The sequence below is a fragment of the Neltuma alba genome, unplaced genomic scaffold (assembly GCF_004799145.2).
Source record: "Neltuma alba isolate B1F8T4 unplaced genomic scaffold, ASM479914v2 tig00011618_pilon, whole genome shotgun sequence".
NCBI lineage: Eukaryota > Viridiplantae > Streptophyta > Magnoliopsida > Fabales > Fabaceae > Neltuma > Neltuma alba.
This window is the reverse complement of record NW_021636269.1, coordinates 344,550-365,052: the sequence shown is the minus strand read 5'-3', so window position 1 is coordinate 365,052 and position 20,503 is coordinate 344,550. Positions and strand designations below refer to the sequence as shown.

General features: G+C 36.0%; 2 protein-coding genes across 2 annotated transcripts; one reads left to right on the top strand and one right to left on the bottom strand.

Moving 5' to 3' along the window:
- Positions 1-612: 612 nt before the first annotated feature.
- Positions 613-5,697, bottom strand: LOC114715869 (ERAD-associated E3 ubiquitin-protein ligase component HRD3A). The gene is made up of 6 exons (XM_028900775.1): positions 5,065-5,697; positions 4,214-4,702; positions 3,434-3,649; positions 1,967-2,290; positions 1,593-1,835; positions 613-1,116 (listed from the first exon to the last, which is right to left on the bottom strand). Exons 1-6 carry the CDS (start codon positions 5,617-5,619, stop codon positions 898-900), a joined length of 2,046 nt encoding a protein of 681 aa, XP_028756608.1. The 5' UTR covers positions 5,620-5,697; the 3' UTR covers positions 613-897.
- A 1,602-nt stretch (positions 5,698-7,299) lies between these two features.
- On the top strand, positions 7,300-19,137 carry LOC114715882 (RNA helicase aquarius). Its single transcript, XM_028900790.1, has 14 exons — positions 7,300-7,990; positions 8,415-8,504; positions 9,378-9,440; positions 10,277-10,363; positions 10,503-10,643; positions 10,754-10,911; positions 11,238-11,472; positions 11,607-11,717; positions 12,259-13,317; positions 13,436-13,699; positions 13,986-14,171; positions 15,553-16,707; positions 17,953-18,291; positions 18,463-19,137. The coding sequence occupies exons 1-14, from the start codon at positions 7,592-7,594 to the stop codon at positions 18,793-18,795; spliced, it is 4,620 nt and encodes a 1,539-aa protein (XP_028756623.1). The 5' UTR covers positions 7,300-7,591; the 3' UTR covers positions 18,796-19,137.
- The last annotated feature ends 1,366 nt before the right edge of the window (positions 19,138-20,503 follow it).

The window sequence follows — 20,503 nt, the reverse complement described above, 5'->3', positions numbered from 1 at the left end:
GGCGTTAGATTAGGATGAAATTGACCCGTTGTAAATATATCAGGAGCAAAATTACACCTCACTAGGGACAGGCCTCAGTGGATCAAGCGTTAGGAACCCTGCCCTTAGATCGCGAGTGAGCCCGACCCCTTTCCTAAAATTTTTGTAGCAAAAAAAAAAAAATTACACCTCACTATATTTTACGGCGGAATGCTGAAGTGCTCCATTTTGTTTTTTTTTGGGTCAACCATCACCAGTACAACATGGGAATTTAGGAACCTTGAAAAGTACTTCAAAAAATTACTTTCATATAAATAGAAATAAATATCTTCTCACGTATTTATCTCGAACACACAGTAGAATCATTTTTAAAAAGCTAATTTTACATGGTTGAATGTAGAAATGAACTGGACACAAGCAGCATGCCAATTTCGTAAAATTATGTTAACGACTTAAGCTTTCTGTAAATTTGTTGAGCCTGGTACTATGTTCTTTGATAAGTATGAGGTTCACAAAAAAAAGAAAAAAGAAAAAGAAAAAAAAGAAGAAGCTCTTATTGACCTGTCAGGAGCTGAACATCAATTCATCAAAGCCTTGTTAATTCAGAAACATGTAATATCATGTGGGGAATGCTGAAAGAATTGTGTAATTGAAGAAGCTGTGTTTTTGCATTAAAGACTAAACAAACATCTGAAAGACCAAAATAATCTTCAAAATTCATCCCTCAGCATCCAAAAGAATTATACATATCTACAAATGCATTCCTTATTTCTGATCCCACAAGCCACCAAAGGCACAGTTTACAACTAAAAAGAGGAAGGAAAACTTCACATCCTGTACACAAAATATTTGCCTTTTATAAACAGCACCTGCAAAAATGGCCTCATATTTTCTTGAGGCTAATAATAGTAACATTAATTAATTGGGTGCCAGCACACCACGCTCATTAGGGTGTTGCTGATTCACTTCTCCAGCTACGCCATCAAACTGCCTTCGTTGCCTCTCACGGAGATATAACACAGTCAAAAGACATGCCAACAGAGTGAGAATTGTTGCATTCCCCTCTTCCAAAAGCACATTTTCTATCCATGCTTCCAATTTTGGGAAGATTTCTGGCAAAGAATCAATTATTTGAACCTGAATATAAACAAAGGACATGTCATAAGGATCTAGGCTGCGAAAAATGAGAAGTTTGATCTGATACATATAAAAGCATTAACAGGCTAGTTGGCCACAGAATGTAGTGTTGATTCATCCCCTACAAAATTCCCATCAAATCATGCAATCTGCCAAAATTAGGTTAGAAGTTGAGAGTTCAGTAGGGGGTTGGAGTTGTCACCCTCGGCTAATATGCACCATACCCTCCATATCCGAATCATTCTACCCTGATATTACTGTAAAATTCATTGGAATGGGGAAAATGCAGTGGCCTACATAGACGGAGACTCATCTAACATATCCATCATCATTTAAATAAATGTAAAAAGCTCGAAGAACCATTAACTAAGATGCAAGGGCAACTACAATGATAGATTAGCATAGTTACTCCCCATTTAAAAATTATAACAGGCAATAAGCTAGCAAGACAGTATGCGTTAATAACAAAAACTCACCAAGAAACTGTCACCATGATTCATACGTATCCACAAACTAGAAAGTGCAAGGGTGACAGGCAGCTTTGCAGCAGGATCATGTTCTAGAGCTTCATCATAGTAACGCTTGGCAAGATGAAGATCTAATGGAAGCCCTTGGCCATGCTCATGCATGTACCCTAGATTGAACATGGCTTGTGCGTTGGCTTGCGATTTGGCATGCATATAAGCCTCAGCGGCTCGCTCATAATCCCTGACAGTGCCCTGAAGGGAAAATAGAGATGCAAGAAAAAAAATGAAGGAAAGTTTTTTTTTTTTTTTTTTGGGGGGGGGGAGAGTACTATTAACTTGGCAAAAGCAAATTGTTGTAAGCATCAAGATGCCTAAACACATACCCGACCATAGTAATACGCATCTCCAATCAGCAAAGCAGCATGTTCATTTCCCTGCTCAGAAGCCTGCCACCATAAAGAATGAGCACGCTGATGCCTCTCTGCATCTGTACAAAACCCAGATTCACCAATGCAAATGCTACGATCCCCATATTTGTCCAGAATCCAAGCAGCATTACTTTGTGCTACCTCATAGCCCATCTCAGCCATTCTTGAATACAACATAAATGCCTTTCCAACATCACCTTTCAAGTATGACTCTAGCGCCCATCTGGACAAAGAACTCCAAGGACCCCTCTCTGCAACTAGTTTGTATAGCATAGTAGCCTAAGAACAAAAAAAAACTAAAACCATAAGCTGGTGCCCTTACTGGGTGGGGTAATTCAAGAAACAAAAGCAAGAATGCAAATCAAAAGTTTATTGCAGGCTCCTATTCACAAATCTAGTCTCCTTAATAACTATCTTACAAATACTGCAATAAGTACATATATCACATATGGTATTAAGCTAATCGCGGTTGTGTTAGAGAACGCAAGCGATGAAACCCCATGTGAGTTCTCTCCCAGCCAGATATACAAGCAATGCAACCATCAGGGCAAGGGCTTGTTTGGTTTTGATATTTTTTTAAAATTACTTTTCAAAATAGTTTTGTGATAATTTCAAATTAATATAAGAACTGGAAGTAGTAATTTAATAACATTACTTGTAAGCACAAATACAACCTTTCAAGTTTCAATCGTGCAGATATGTTAATGTAATAAATAAGAGGGTTTAGTTACGAGTTAGTGGCGGTGGGGTTAAGCAGAAAAGGTTACCGTTAGTAGCTAAGGGCTATAAATAGGTGGCTTAAGACTAACTGTAAAGAAGCATGTGAGATTAATGAATTGAGTTCTGTTACCCCCCCCTTTCTTCTCCTCCGCTCTTCTCTTCCCTTCCCATCATTACTATTCATCGCATGCCATGTGTTTGGTAGCAAATTTCAACATTGAGTGCATCAGCAGCAAAGCATATGCTAAATGTATGATAATAGATTTCGTACCTTCTTCTTGACAAATAGGTTGTGACAACAGATTTGTTATGTTCTAGTTTTTTTCTGATAAGGTAGTATACTTAATTGAATTATGCCTAACTAGGGAGACTCACCATTTAATATGTCCCTCATTTAAAAAAAAAAAAAAATCATATTTCAAGTTAACTTGAGAGACATTTTTGCCATAATGACATTTTTCTTGTTACATTGTTGTCCCAACTCCTACAGACAATCCAAAGTTATTAATGACCAGCATGATTTAAGGGAAATAATTGGCATATTGCATGATCGCAGCAAAGAGAAAATTAAAGATAAATTGATGAAACTATAATAATTATACAAACATGGAAGAATCAGTAAATCATATGAAATAAAACAAATATTGGGCAGGGAAACTATGAAGCACTCGGATAGATTAAAGAAGTAAATAACTAACTTACCAGTGGAATATTCTTCTTGAGCACAACACCGGTATGGAACATCCTTGCCAGCTGGTAGAATGCCTTTGGCTGGCCATTGTTAGCAGCTAGAGTAAAGTAGTTGTATGCCACCATCACATTTCTTTTTACCCCCATTCCTTTAAGAAACATGACACCAAGGTTATAGTGCCCACCAACATCTTCATTCTCAGCGGCCTTTTCAAAATATTCTTTTGCCTGTCATTTACACAGCAAACTGTTAAATAAACCATAGCTGTAGATATGTTACCCGAAAAGAATTTCATAAAAAAAACATAACTGTGCATAAGGGTGAAACAATGCTAAGGACAAGAAGCAAAGCTGATAGAACAGTTACCAACAAATGTCATTCATGTACTTCTCCGTTTTCTAAAACCCAACTCTTGGCCACTATCAAAGACATGCCATATTCAACCCTAATTTCTGTTACCAGCTTAAGAAGTAACTATATTAAGGATACCTCTCAGGTTTCAAGGATTTCTAACATTAAAGAAGAAACCAAATTTACAAAAGTGAAAGACTTTAGGATAACAAGCATAGCCACTAAGAAGAAGCAATGAAGGAGAAGGGATATAGTGTAAATATAAGTGATAAGTTAGAAGTATGCAGCAACAGAGAAAAGAATGTGATTTAGTCAGAGAAAATTAAATTGACGGAAATCAGCCAGTATGAGTTCAGATATGGCAAGTTACAGAGACCAAGGCAAATAAAGATATCATCTACCAATCAAAATACAGAGTCAGAGAGAAAATATAATCTCACTTTTGAGTAATTCTTCTCCACTCCATAGCCTTTTACATAGAAATACCCCATACCATTATAAGCAGAATATAATTGTTGTTTTGATGCAAGTGTAAACCATTCCATAGCTTTAGTGTAATTTCTTTCAACACCTGCTCCCCGGGCATAAATCTCTCCAAGAAGTTCCATTGACCTCGGCTCCCCCTTATCTACGGCCTTTGAGAACCATGACAATGCCTTAGCATGATCACGCCTTAATCCTCTCAACCCAAAGTAGTAAAATAGGCCAATCCTGTACATGGCAGCAGCATTCCCTCTCTCTGCTTGATATTCCAATATCTGAAAGTCATCATCATCCTCCCCTCTTGATTTTCTCAGAGCTTCTTTGTTCTCCTCGGCTCCGTTATGGATCCTAACTTGATCAATCACTGGGGAATCTTTTGAAATTAGAAAACTATTTACAGCTGCTTCAGCTAATTCAGCGTAAAGCTTAACTGCATTTTCAGACATCTGCCCAAACAAAACATTTCATTAAACAGCGAGAACGAGGCAAACGAGATAGGTGAAAGAGGTTCCATTAAGAGTTAATAGTTGTAAATAAAAAAGCTACCCGATGTCCTTAAACAATTTACCCGACTAACATCTTTACTTGTCCTAATGATTTCGTGTTACTAATTTTCTATAGCGAATAGGACTTCTCCCAGGAAAAAAAAAAATTCCTTTCTCTCAACAGCAACCAAAATACCAGGACTTTATTATCAAATAAAATGCAATGCAGTCTCAATAGTTTTCGATGTTTTACTTAAAAGAACTGAGTAACTAGGAAAATAAGCAGAATTTTTTTTTTTTGGGGGTGGTAGTAAATTGCTCACATCTTGGCGTGTATATGCAAAAGCCAAAGCCATTTTGGACTGCATATTACCACCCTCGGCAGCAAAGTGATGATGAAGAAACGCCTTTGCTTTGCTCCTCTCTTTCATAATGCCCATCCCATGCAGAAACCCTAGCACTGACTGCGCGGCCGGATATCCCGACTCACACGCCGCTTCAATCTCTCCAGTAGCATCCTCCATCATCGTCACCTCTCCTGAGCTAACCGCCGACATAATCTTTCCAATGCCGGAGTAGTAAAGCGCCGCCGACTCTGTACCCGGTTCGGCGGTAGTGGCATCTGAATCTGGCTCGAAGATTGGGCGCCATGACCCCGGGTCGAGCTCCTCGTCGGACTTGTGGGTGTCTGAATCACCGAAGTTGTCCCACTCGGCGTCGGAGTCAGGATCGGAGGGACTGTCGGATGAGGTGAGGCCCTCTTTGACGGAGTCCTGAGAGAGAAGAAGAACGACGGAGCGGGCGATGAGAAAATGAGGAAAGAGAGAAAAAATGAGGAGAGAGAGGAAAAATTTGCAGGCTGGTGATCGTCTACGCATTGTTTGGTTGAGAGAACGAGGAACAGAGAATTCACTGAGTGTCGGAGCGGCCGTGCTTCCTTCGCCGCGAAAATTTCTGAAAAAACTTGGTTGGAGGGCCGTTGGGAAAGTCAACTGTGTTGGCCTAACCAATGAGAACCGTTGGTCAAAAGAAAAAGTGAAAACCCATGGAAAATCTCCTTCCAAGCGGAAGATTTTTTTCTCCCCTACGAAAAACGAGATTTTCTGATATCCAATCCAATCCGAATCCAAATTCTTAATTTAAAATTTTTTTTTATAAATATAAAATTTCAATCCAATTTTAATATATTTTATCTCTTCTAATCATTTATTTTTTAAAATAGTTCTTATGATAATAATTGTTATACCCAGTATACTTGATTGGAAATAATATTTTAAAAAAATATATTTATTATAAATAATTAACTTAACTATTTTTTTAATATCTTAAATTAGTCAGTTACTTTTTAGGACTAAAGTTTTTTTAATCTATCCAAATTAGTCAACTAATTCTTATATTAATAATATGATGTAGTATTAATAAAAGAATGTTGGGTTTAAATTACTTAGAGTGAGTTTGGTACGAGGGATTGGAAAGAAAGAGAGGATTTTGCTTCCCTTTCCTTGTTTGGCAATCCAAAATTTGTAGGAGGAAAGGGAAAATTTCATAAAGTTTGCACTCCCCTTCCCCTCCAAAATTAAAAAGATTTAGATAGAAAAAGTATATATTTTTTTAATTGTCTTACCTAAATTGTTCATGACCTTTTTTAATATTTTCATCCTGCTTTTTTGCATTTCTTTCTCGTCTCACTCAGTTTGTACATAGTTATATATTTATATGCATTCATGTAATTATCAAATTTCTTAAAAAATATTTTTTCAATTAAAAATTATCAATGGAAATTTTTATTGAACATTATGAAAGTTGGAATATAAAAACAATTTAAATAGAAAAAGCATAAAATCATCCTTATAAAAATATTTTTCCTCTTTTTCTTTTCTAAGCCAAATAAGATAATAATAAAATCTATCCTTTCCCCTTCTCTCTAATCAATTCAAATCAGATAATTTTATAATCTCTTCCCTCCTTTCTTTTCATTGAGCCAAACAGACCCTTAATTACAGTATAAATAAATTAATTTTTAATTATACTATCTCCTGTTCTTAATATAAGACTTTGTTTGACTTTTATTTTAGTACTAATTATAAGATCCCAATCCACTTTGTCTCTCATATTTATGCATTTTTTTCTAAAATATTTCCTTTAATAAGGGTAGTTCTAACCAATAACTTGATTAGTAAGGATATTTTAGGAAAGACAATACATATTTATTACAAATAACTAACTTAACTTACTTTTTTAATCTCTTAAAATTAGTCAACTAGTTCTTATAATCAGGACTGAAGGTAGTATCTTAAAATTTTCTGCTTTCTTTTGGCCAAATAATTTTTTTTAGTTTTAATTATTTTTAATCGTATGGCTTATGAGCAAGAATTTAGGCTTTAATTAAAAAACAGCTCCAAGTGAAAACTGACGGTCAGGTTTCTTGAGGGGATGGATGGTTAAGATTGTCCCATTTAAAACGACGTCGGCTAGGCACATCGGCCGTCGGATTGGATCAAATGAACCGCGAGCCACAATTACTGCTGGGGGGCTTGAAGAGTGAATCGCTTTGGCCTTCGGCAACTTCCAACTGAGGTTTGTTACCGTTCAATCCCTAGTAGTGCATCGCGGGACAACGAGAACAATGCAAGGCGGCTACTTCTGCCCTGCCTCCTTTCCATCGTCGGTTGAAGATAACAGCTTACTGTTATAAGTGCAAGCTTTTCTTGGGTTTCCTATTCTTTCAACCCTGAGTTACGAAGCTCGATTCTACTAGTCCACTACTCGCCAGAAAGCTTATAATCTCAGTATTGTAATCGGAGTCCACCGCCTTTTCTCTTCAAGTTTGAAACTTCTTGTGGTTTCACAATGACGCGGGTGTACGGAACCGGAGTATTCGACTTTCGTCGTCATAGGGTGGCTGAGTACCCGGTAGCTGAGAAAGTGGAGGCCAAGCCTGGGGCTACGCTTCCAAGCACTATTACTCTTTCGGAGATTCAACGTGATCGACTTACTAAGATTGCTGAGGCTAATTGGTTGATAACAGGTGACCCTGCTCGTCCCAAGAACCTTTTTGATCCGGAATTGGTTAAGAAAATTTATGAGACAGAGTTGCTGGTTAAGGAGGGTCATAAACCCGTCCCACTACAAAGGGTTATGATTCTAGAGGTTAGTCAGTATTTGGAGAATTATTTGTGGCCAAATTTCGATCCAGAGACTGCCACTTTCGAGCACGTTATGTCCATGATGCTCATGGTGAATGAGAAGGTATTTTGCTTCTTCCATAGCTTTTATTCGGGTTAATGTAGAATGTTAACTCCTTATGATGAACTATCATACAACGTAGGCTGCTAAAGGTAGCAAAGCACTTACTAATTACTTGCTAATGTCATAACGACAGCGGAACCGAATCATTAACTAAGTAATTATAGTGGAATATGGATTGAATGACGAATTTTTAGTACAAGTATTTATAGGACGAGGACCAAATCACATTGGGGAATGTTTCTCCTGATGTTCGGCCAACAGGGGAAGAAAGAAATAAAGGGAATAAATTTTAAAAACCTTAACCGCTGTACGTCAGTGCTTCATAATTATGAAGTTAATTGTTTGCAACTTAGAATTAATTTGAAAATCTCTAGGAGAAAAATAAGGTCTCCATAACTAATAAAAATGCTTGCACCACTTGCAGTTCCGAGAGAATGTTGCAGCTTGGGTGTGCTTCTATGATCGCAAAGATATTTTCAAAGGATTTCTTGAGAAGGTTCTTAGGCTGAAGGAGGTCTGTATCCATATTTCCCTCTGGTATAGTGGTATTATCATTGTAAGATTTAGTCATGCATTATAAAGAAGTGCAACTTTCAATTGTATGTTCTGGTTTGAGTGGGTTGCAAATGTACAGTACTGCTTGCTAATCACCACAATCTGGCAAATCCCCATCAGCGTTGACATCTTTTTTGTTTTGTCTTCTTACCTGCATATCTTGGTGAAATATTTTCTGACTTAGGTGCATTAGTCTCATACATGATGATTTAGAATGGCATCTTTTGTTAAGGTCGTCCATAATGTGTGATTATTCAAATTTCTCTTCCCATTTTCTTTTATCAATTTGAAGTTTAGTAATTGGCCTGCTAAAAACTAAGGTTGCCATCTTTGTTTTGTGCTTTATGGTTGACCTATTAAAAAACTTGGTGTAGAGTTTTATCACTGAATTCACACCCATGAAAGAGAGCCTAGAGATTCAAACACTTACGAAAAGAAAAAGGTACCACTTCTACAGGAGAAGTGAGTTCAAGGATCTGAAACACATGCAATTCTATAATCAGTCTGTGTGGAGTGGACTGTTCGCCCAATACGATTGATAATTCCTATTCCCTTATCTGCTACTTATTCTAATCTTTCTAAAATCAAGGGGCAGAGATCATAGCTCCTAAGTGGCCGTTTGGTATTCTTTTCCCTTGGTTTTGCAATGTATATGTGTCCTTGTAATAATCATCCGATGGTTTTTGTTTAATCTCTTTTTGTTGTTGTTTGTGCTATGTTTAAGAATATTTCCTTGGCTTGGACTGTGAAATGTTTTTTCTTTGGCACTTGATGGCACCATTTGATATTTAGAGAAATTATACTGGATCTAACATTTCAAATTTAACTGCAGGGAAGAGAACTATGCATAGCAGAGAAGACCAATTACTTAGTTTTCATGATAAACCTCTTTCAGGTATGCTGGCTAGGTTCTTCTTCCTTTTGTTAGGTCATATTCAAAACATTTTATTTTATTTATTTGTGTGTTGTTACCAATAACTTAACAAACATGCTTGTTAATACTGCTAATGCATCTTTGTATTAGTGGTGTGCTGTTTTCATTATCTAAGGTTGGTTTCTTCACTACTTAGGGACTATTGTACTTTAGCATAATCCTACTTTCAGCTGTATCTTGACGTTATGAAAACAGTTTGGGAACAGATATGCTATTTTCATTTTTTGGGCCAAAGCTTTGTTGTTCTTATAGAATACGGTCTGCATCTAGTTCAGATCCTGAAATGAATATTATCAATTCAGTCCCTGCTCTTTGCATTGATTTTTAAACAGGTCCCTAAACTAATTTTTTGCTCCTGAGACACTCCCTACATGTTCCAGCGTTTTTAGGGTTCAGCACTAGAGTTATAGAACATTTTTTTCATAAAAATGCTCTTCAAGTTACCCATCATCCAATATGGCATTGATTTAATGCTGATGAGGCTAACTATTGCCTTGAGTGGCAGGTATTTCTTTCGGTGTGTTTATTTTTTCCCTAAAAATTTTAAAACATTTAAGGTAAATTTCATAATTTTGTAAATTGAAAACTGAAATCAATGATATATATTATTTTGTTTATTTGTATTCATGGAGTTTTGACTTCTCTGTTTCTAGTTTTCATCAGCAGTAAGCTTGACAATCAGAATAATAATTTCCGTATTTCCAATCCCTTTACTATTTATGCCAAAATCATCCTAACAAAACTGTTGCCAAAGCTTCCCTGAACATTGCGGCTTAGCCATTAACTTTGGATTGCAGAGTTTGGAAGATGAGATTGTCAGCATGACAGTCTTGAGATTAGCAAGCTTGAAATCCTGGTACTGCTTATCTTATGGTCGTTTTCAGGTAAGATGAGACAAAAGTGTATTTTTATGGTGTTGCAATGTTACTGTCTTTTCCCAATTATTGTTTTCGGTGGAGAGTTGTGAATATGATTGTATACTTGCTAATTGCATTCTTGGGGAATTGAACTTCACTTGTGTAGACAGAGCTTTGCCTGAATCCAAGTCTGATCAAGAAGTGGAAAAGGATGGTAAGGAAGGAACCTCTGAAAGAAGGGAATTCTGATCCCTCGGCTACCCTTGAAGTGACATTCTTGAGAAATCTCATTGAAGAATTTTTGGAGGTTGGATCTTGTCAAGAATTTGAATCACAGATACAATTTGTCTTTTATTTCAGTACATTGAAAATTAGGTATAAATTCCTTCCTTTTTTTTTTTTTTTTCCTTTTTTCAGATACTGGGGTCCCAGGTTTTTCCACAAAGACAGTTAGCTGGTGACAATGAAGTCATTGATACTATGAATTTGGAGTCGGTTGATGATGCTTGTGTATTGTATTGTGAGAGGTTTATAGAATTTCTTATTGACCTCTTGAGTCAATTGCCTACAAGGAGGTATGCTAATATGCTTGTTTCCTTCCTCTGAAGAATCAAATTGTCTTGTTCATATAATATTATGTTATTCTGATTACTTAATTTTAAATTTATCATTTGGAAGGGGATATCATTTTTATGAAATTGATTTCGTAGTTAAAATCTCTTTGTTGTTTTGTCTTCCTTGCAACTATGGTTTGATGGAGGATGGACTCCACCCCCATAAAGATAGGAGGCATCCTTCTATTTCTTTTGCAATGTTATTTTTATCATTTCATCTATGCTGTAATATTTATTTCCATTTTTCCTTTAACATCAGTTCGTTCTACCTCTTGCTTCTGCTCTAGGTACTTAAGACCTATTGTGGCTGATGTGGCTGTTGTGGCCAAATGCCATTTGAGCGCACTCTATAGGCATGCAAAGGGCAAACTTTTTGCCCAGTTGGTTGACTTATTACAATTCTATGAAGGATTTGAAATAAATGATCATACAGGAACACAGTTAACAGATCATGAGGTTCTTGAATCTCATTACAGTCATCTCCAATCATTTCAGCTGCTTGCATTTAAAAGGGTTGAGAAGGTATGCGTTGAAAGTAGCTTAGTCTGAATTCAGAATTAAAAAAAAAAAAAAATTCTATGCTTGTGTGATTGAATTCAAATTTTGTTCTATTCTTCATACTGTAATATCTGTTTCATTTGTTGTGGTGGTTGCAGCTGCGAGAACTTGCATTGAGTAACATTGGTTCGATTCACAAGCGTGCAGATCTATCTAAGAAACTATCTGTTCTTTCTCCTGAGGAGTTAAGGCACTTGGTTTGCTGCAAGGTGTGTGGATAATGGTCGAAAATTTTTAAAATGTTTATAATCTTCGTATTCATGACATTTGATCTTTTGGCATCCCCTATGATATATGTGGAATTTTAGAGCTGAACTGATTGTTGCTATATTTATGTGTCTATCTATTATTATGACTCTATTTTATCTTCCTTCTGGCCTTGATCAACTGCATTAAAATTGGGCTGATTTGGATTTTGGACACATTGTATTTCTGCTATGAATAAGTGATACATGTTATGTAGTTTTTATGCTGGAACATGAAACATGAACCTTCAGTTTTTGGTACATCTTTATTTTTGTATGAAAGCTTCAATTCTGTTGTAGTGTTTGGTCCTGGCATCAGGAAGGGGGGAAGTTATCATTGAGCGGTGTATTTAAGATTTTAAGGCCGTTTTGTGAGTTCTGCCAGAGTTCTAACTAGTTCATGCGGACTGGTTTCGTCAATCCATTTATTATTGGCCAAAGAAAGATCCATTTGTTAAATTCAATACATCATATTTATGATCTTGACAGTTGCCTCTTTATGCAGCTTAAATTGGTTTCCCAAGAAGATCCCTGGTCAGAGAGGGTTGATTTTCTTATTGAAGTGATGGTGTCGTTCTTTGAGAAACAACAGTCACAAAAAGAAGCCATCAATTCTCTTCCGTTATATCCAAATGAGATGATTATGTGGGATGAAAGTGTTGTACCAAGCATAAATTACACTGGTGAAGGTTGTTTGGCGCTGCCAAAGCTTAACTTACAGTTCTTAACACTCCATGATTATCTCCTTCGAAATTTTAATCTTTTTAGACTGGAATCAACATATGAAATACGTGAGGATATACAAGAAGCCGTTCCACATCTTCTTGCATATATTAATAACGAGGGAGAAACTGCTTTCCGTGGTTGGTCAAGAATGGCTGTACCAATCAAAGAGTTCAAGGTCACTGAGGTAAAGCAACCTAATATAGGAGAAGTCAAGCCAGCTTCCGTGACAGCAGAAGTTACTTATAGCATTTCCAGTTATAGGGCACAGATAAGATCAGAATGGGATGCTCTCAAAGAACATGATGTTATGTTTTTACTTTCTATTCGCCCATCATTTGAGCCTCTTACTGCAGAAGAAGAAGTTAAAGCTACTGTGCCACAGAGGCTTGGCCTTCAGTATGTTCGAGGATGTGAAATTATTGAGATTCGTGATGAGGAGGGAACTCTTATGAATGATTTCACTGGAAAGATTAAGCGTGATGAGTGGAAGCCACCAAAGGGGGAATTGAGAACCATAACTGTGGCTTTGGATACTGCACAATACTACATGGATGTCAACAACATTGCAGAGAATGGTACAGAAGATGTTTACGGTACATTTAATATACTGATGAGGAGGAAGCCCAAAGAAAACAATTTCAAAGCCATCTTGGACTCAATAAGAGATCTGATGAATGAGTACTGTATTGTTCCTAAGTGGTTAGAAAACATATTTCTTGGTTATGGGGATCCTTCAGCAGCACAGTGGACTAATATGCCTGATCTGTTGGAGACAGTAGATTTCAAAGATACTTTTCTGGATGCTGATCACTTGATAGAAAGTTTTTCAGATTATGAGGTTGGTGTGGTTTGTATTTGACATTTATACGAATTCATTCTTGAATGGTGTGATTTAAATTTTCTTCGAATTATATATCAAATCAGGCACACGACTTAGTTCTTCCTTGGTACTGCAGGTTTCTTTTGTCAATCCTGATGCCACAGAGAATTTGAATCCAAAGCCTCCTTTTCAGATCAGACTTCCTCGAACTCTAAAAGGAAACAGTGGCGCCCTTCCAGGAAATATAGTGTCTACCGCTGATGTAAAGAATGATGGCAATAAGCTTGATGCTAATCATTTGAAAGAAAAATTAATCGTGGAGACATATACTCCTCCTGATCCAGGCCCTTATCCCCAAGATCAGCCAAAACAGAATTCAGTTAGATTCACACCCACACAGGTTCTGTCAAGTCGTCTTCTCAATTATACAATATCACTTTTCATGAGCAAAAACATATTCTTATTTATCTTTCTCCTGATGTGTGATGGTTATCTTGTATCAAAAACATGTTTAACAATCTATATTGGATTCAATACGCCTGCAGCTGGCACAGAAACCTTTAATTTGCGAATATGGTGTATTCATTTCTATGTCAATTATATAATTTTCAGCAATCCAGCATGACCATAGCCCACATTTAAATGCTTGTTGTATTGAATGTAATGTAAACATTCCTATTGAGCAGATTGGTGCGATTATCTCTGGCATTCAACCTGGCTTAACAATGGTCGTGGGTCCACCTGGTACTGGAAAGACTGATACAGCTGTGCAAATTCTAAATGTCCTATATCATAATTGTCCTTCACAAAGAACCTTAATAATTACTCATTCAAATCAGGCTTTGAATGACCTGTTTGAAAAGATAATGCAGGTAAAATTTTATTTCTTCTTTATACGTACATCTAATTTGTGTTTTACGAATCTGTATTTCTATCCAGCCGTTGATATGGTAGTTCTAACCTTGTAAAATTAACTTATCACAGAGATTGGGCAACTCCTCTACGCTAATTTTCAAGGCCTTTTGTTTCTTCTTTTGTTCTTTATTTTGAGTTGAGGATGTCACTTTGTGCTTTTTCCTCCTTCTAGTACATTTTTTCCTTGATAAAAAATCTTAGAGCATGTTTGGATCACAGTTACAAATGCCAAAAGCTCATTGGAAAATGGTGAAACTGAGGTTGCAAACTGAGTTGGATAAAAACTGTTATTTGGCTAGGCTAACTTTTCCAGCCAACTTCTGGTCTTCAACTTTAGTTGGATTCAACGGAGAAAAATCTGACTTTTCAAACTGCAGTTTCAAACGATGATTATTAAAAATGAGCATCTCAGATTTACCCTCATATTTTCCCCTCTGTGTCATCTCCTTTGTTAGCATAATGAGTTTTTATTCAGACCAAATGAATTTTAATTTATATTCATGTTTGTCCATTATGTATATTTAATTAATTATCTACAATGTGTTTTCAAATTTTTCCTCTTAACAAATATTTTTATTTTATAATTTCACAAATAAACTATTTATATTTTATTATAATAATTTTACATATTTTTAAAACTATTATCACATTGAAGACATAAAATTTCAAATACTATTATTCAATAAAATCTATGCCGTTTTCAGTCATTTTACAACTAAACTAACTTTTTTATTAATCATCCAAACAACTTTAAACTTTTCAACTGACTTTTTAAAAACACTTATCCAAAGATATCTTAACTGACTTTACTCTAATTTCAGTTACAAAAGTCAAACAATTTTGCCCAATGCCAATCCAAACATACCCTTAATATGCTATGCATTTTTCTTGCTCCATGCTGTTGAACTTTTTAGAGTTGCTGAAGAAAACTTATTGAGTTTTAAGGAGATGGTTGTCAGGTTTTTCAATTAAATTATGGCACACGAGTGACTTTTTGAAGAATTAACTGCTTGAGTTAGAATTAGTGTCCCCATCTTATGTTTTTATTGAAAAGCTTTATAGTAAACACTTAATGAGTTTTATCTGGGATCTTTGTAATGCTAGGAAATACAAAATAATTGTGGATTTGTTTTAGGCGTCGTTGTTTTTGGTCTTCCAAGAAGTATTGCTTTGATGTATTGATTTTTTTTTTTTTTTTTTCCCTCTCTTAAAAATGTGGACTAATACTATTGAGAGGTGTTAAAGTGTGCAAAGTCTGGAAGCCTGTGGGTTTTACTTATTGCCTTCTGTTCATAAGTTTATTTATCTATTTACTTTTTACTTTGGTATTTGATTTAGAGGGATGTGCCCGCACGTTATCTTCTTAGACTTGGTCAAGGAGAACAAGAGCTAGCAACTGATCTTGATTTTAGCCGGCAAGGCCGTGTTAATGCAATGCTTGTCAGACGGTTGGAGTTGCTGAGTGAAGTGGAGAAGTTGGCAAGGTCTCTTCAATTGCCAGAGGATGTAGGTTATACTTGTGAAACTGCAGGTTACTTTTGGTTGATTCATGTATATTCACGCTGGGAGCAATTTCTTGCTGCCTGTTCTCAGAACAAAGATAAACCTACCTTTGTTCAAGATCGCTTCCCCTTCAAAGAATTCTTTTCTGACACGCCACATCCAGTATTTACTGGTGAATCTTTTGAGAGGGACTTAAGGGCTGCTAAGGGGTGCTTTCGGCATCTGAAAACTATGTTCCAAGAACTTGAAGAGTGTCGAGCATTTGAACTGCTAAAGTCAACAGCAGATAGGGCCAACTACTTAATGACCAAGCAGGCTAAGATTGTTGCCATGACTTGTACTCATGCAGCTCTAAAGAGGAAAGATTTCCTTCAGTTAGGTTTTAAGTATGACAACCTGTTAATGGAGGAAAGTGCCCAAATTTTAGAGATTGAGACTTTTATTCCAATGTTACTCCAGAGACAGGAAGATGGTCATGCACGTCTTAAACGCTGCATCTTGATTGGTGATCATCACCAGTTGCCTCCTGTTGTGAAGAATATGGCTTTCCAAAAGTATAGCCACATGGATCAAAGTTTATTTACAAGATTTGTCCGTTTGGGAATTCCTTACATAGAGCTAAATGCCCAGGGAAGAGCCAGGCCAAGTATAGCTGAACTTTACAATTGGAGATACAGAGAGTTGGGAGACCTTCCTTCTGTGAAGGAGGAAGCGATATTCCATAGGGCAAACGCTGGATTTTCCTATGACTATCAGTTAGTGGATGTTCCAGATTACCTGGGTAAGGGTGAGACCACGCCTTCTCCTTGGTTCTACCAAAATGAGGGGGAAGCTGAATATGTTGTCAGTGTCTACATATACATGCGTTTATTAGGATATCCAGCAAATAAGATATCAATTTTGACTACATACAATGGTCAGAAACTTCTCATCCGTGATGTAGTAAAAAGAAGATGTGTTCCATATGACTTCATCGGTCCTCCTAGTAAGGTATGCTACTTAGTCCTTTTTTCATCACTTCATATCAAACTGTGTCAGTTTGAGTTTAGTTTCTTTGACACTGATGGCTTCAATTGTGAGTTCCTAATTTCTGAAGATGACTTAATTTGCCTGGACAGTCAGAAGTCACTTGGACAAATTCTAGTGTTGTGTGTCAGACTGATGGAGATCAACCAGATAATGAGGAAAATACAGAAAACCTAATAACAATGAAATACAGAGGAAACCTCTTTAAGAGTCCAACTGCAATAGCAAGATCACAAAATAGCAAGTTAGAAACAGGAAAATATGCAGAAAAATAAATGACAATGCTCGGCCTTCAGAATCTAACCCCTACCAAAATCATTTTATGTTTTTGTATGCCCTTCTCCCACTCTTGTTTCATTCTTTAAAGCCTTCTAACCCACCAATCCAAAAGTAGCTTGGGTCTTGCCCAACTCTACCTCAAACCGAAAAATCATTAATGGAAGTCCTCTGTTTCTTGCATTGGTTATTGGTAATTCTGGTCATCCAACTAATATGGAAGATGACATCATTATGAACACCATGATTCCCGTCTTTTCAACCAGTTCCTTCTTGCTTTTGGCTTTTATATCAAGAAGCGAGTATATTGAAAACTTCTGTTGTATCTTGATGATCTTGACAGAGACGTTCAGGGATTGAAGATGTCTGAATGACGTCACTTTTACTCAATATAAGTGCAATACATAAATAGATAATGGGCAAACAGAACAGCCAATGTGTCTTGAGTTTTAGGAAATGACAGTCTGGTTTAAATTACAAGATAATTATAAAGATCAAGAAATATTCCAAACTTTGTGAGTATAAAAAATGGATACATCAGCTGAATAATAAACTAAATTAAAGAAAGATTTGTGTTATTAGACTGTGAAATGCGTTGAATAACTTAATTATTTTAATGAAATGGAAGAATATTTATAGGGGCCATGACACCAAATTTGTTGCTAGAATCTTGTAATACTGGTAGAGAAAACAGACTATGTTAAAATAGGAGATAATAGGAAAATCAAATAACAAAAAAATTAGGAGGATAAGAATCTGGGATGGTAATAATATAGTCAGCACATGTTGAGTAAGGGAACTTAAAATCTGGTTTAGTTATTATGAAAGTTGTCTACTCTTGTTGCTGTTGATTTTGTAAGGGAATCCTGTTGCTTTGATTGTATATGTTAAGAATTGACCTTATCTTCGGTTTTTCCTCATTACTGCCTTCAGATCGCTACTGTTGATAAGTTTCAAGGTCAGCAAAATGATTTTATATTGCTGTCACTTGTACGTACTCGATTTGTTGGTCACCTGCGAGATGTAAGAAGATTGGTGGTTGCCATGTCTCGTGCTCGACTTGGTTTATATGTGTTTTGCCGCCGTTCTCTCTTTGAACAATGCTATGAGCTGCAGCCTACATTTCAGCTTCTGCTCAAGAGACCTGATAGACTTGCCCTGAATTTGAATGAGATTGCATCATATACTGAACGGCATGTTGAAGATACTGGACCTATTCATCTCGTCAGTGGCATTGATGAGATGAGTAGTATTATACAAGAACTATACCAGGTGTGCCTCATCTCATATTTACCATATCGTCTCTTTTGTTTTGTAGCTTCTGGTAATTTTGGTTCATCCTGAAAGGATTCCTCATCTCCTGCTTGAGGACTCTGATAAATTCTTCAATTCAGAACAAAAATTTCTGAAGTTATCATTTTTTTCAATTTTCTTTCATTTCAGGCACAGATGTTGAGACATCAGTATGAGCAAAATAATTTTCACTTTAGTCACGCAGCACCTTCCATGGATACAAACGAAGTGAAACATGAGGACCAGAATTCGAATGGCCATGCAGAGGAGAATAGGCCACTTGAAAATAACACCGAAGATGTTTCAATGACTGATGGCCATGCAGCTGAAGATATACAACTTGAAAGTAACACAAAAGATGCTCCAATGAGTGATAGACAAGTAACTGAAAATGCACCGCCTGAAAGCAACCCGGAGGATGCTAATATGGTCGATGGCGATGCTAGTACAGCGGATGGAGCAGCTTCGATCCTTGACAGTTAGGCTGGGAATCACCTATTGTTGAAGGAGGGATCGCAGTAATTGTCTAGCTGCCTAAAATAGTTTTGCTCCATAAGTTTGAAACCAAGTTTTCCAAGCACCATCGGAGCCCTCCTTTAACAATACAAGGGAACTTCTGGGTGTCGTCTGTGACGGGCAGGATATCATACTCATCCATCCGCAAACGAATGTGCCACCCATTATGTAACACAAATGTCATGTTTGTATGTAGATTTTGAGGCTGATATTAGCAACCTAGATGTTTTTTTAGCTTCCTGAGAAAATCGATTTAGTAACAATTTAAATTGCATCCAATGCATGAAGGTTGCAAGTTACAAAGATCAAGTGGCTTCCGCAGGACCAAATTACACAGAAGCAGTATGTTTTACTGCTACAAGGGAATATGCAGACAAGGTGTTTAACAAGTATGCTTAACGACAGGTGGTGGCTGTGGGAGAGAATTGCCTGGGGCCAATAACATGCTTTATCTTATCAGGTGGATTGTAAAACGTATGAACAACTAAATTTTTGAACGTAATATAAATTAAAAAGTCTCAATTAATAATTTATGAAAAAAAATGTAATTTGAAAGACATCATTTTTTCACCTCAATTAAAGAGATTAATTTTTTTTGTTGGTATGATGTCAATAATTTCATCTTATGACAAGGAATTAGGAAAGAATAGAGCATGATATCAAAAATTATTGACAATATAAAAATTCCCTTCAATGTTACCATCATTTTTACGATGTTAAGCAAATATTATTATTGTAATAAATTAAAAAAAATCTCAAGATTTCAGTTTCTTGTAGTCAGTTAAATAAATGGTTAATGTCATGTCGAAGTATTTTTTTTGTGTACATCTGACACCAAGGCAATAAAAATATTTTAGAATACTGGACACACCTAAAAAATATTTTAGAGTATTTGATGCACTTAAAAAAATACTTTGAGGTGCAATTTATTCAAAACGTCAACTCACGATTTATAAGTTAATTAAATTATTGGAAATAAAAATAAAAATCATTAGATGTTACATGATATTATAGGGTTTATAACATGAATTAAAAAATTTCTAAAATTTATTCATGTTCGTAGCATCAAAGTCCCATTTTTCATGGAAAAATTATATTAGGTCCCACCTAAAAAAAATTAAATATAAATTTTTTTTAAAATCATCAAATTAATTTAAAATCTCAAAGGATCTTAATGTAAGAAATTCTATCTGTTTAATTTCTAAATTGTCATATTTTTTTTTTTAAGTATGCATTATCAACTTAGAAGGCAGTTGTTGACAATTTAAAGTGTAATGGATAATCACTGTTACGACAGGTATTAACAACCTATGTATTAAATCGTTGTGATACGTTGAGAAAATGTAATGTTACTCCCTCCGTTCCTTATTATAAGAGACGAATAACCGAATTACGTTGATCAAAAAAATAGTTAAAATTAGTTAAGAACAATTAATATGTAAAAAGTATAATTTTTTTTCCAAAAATGCCCTCATTAATAAGGAGAGAGAACAATGGTAATTTATTAAAAGAAAGAGAAGTAGGAAGGAGAGAGAGTGTGAGTTGGAGACAATAAATATGGGTAAAATAGGAAATCAACACAAAAAAGTAGAGACAACTTTTAAGTGTCTCTTATATATAGGAACATGCCATAAGCACCAAATGTCTCTTATAATAAGGAACGGAGGGAGTAATA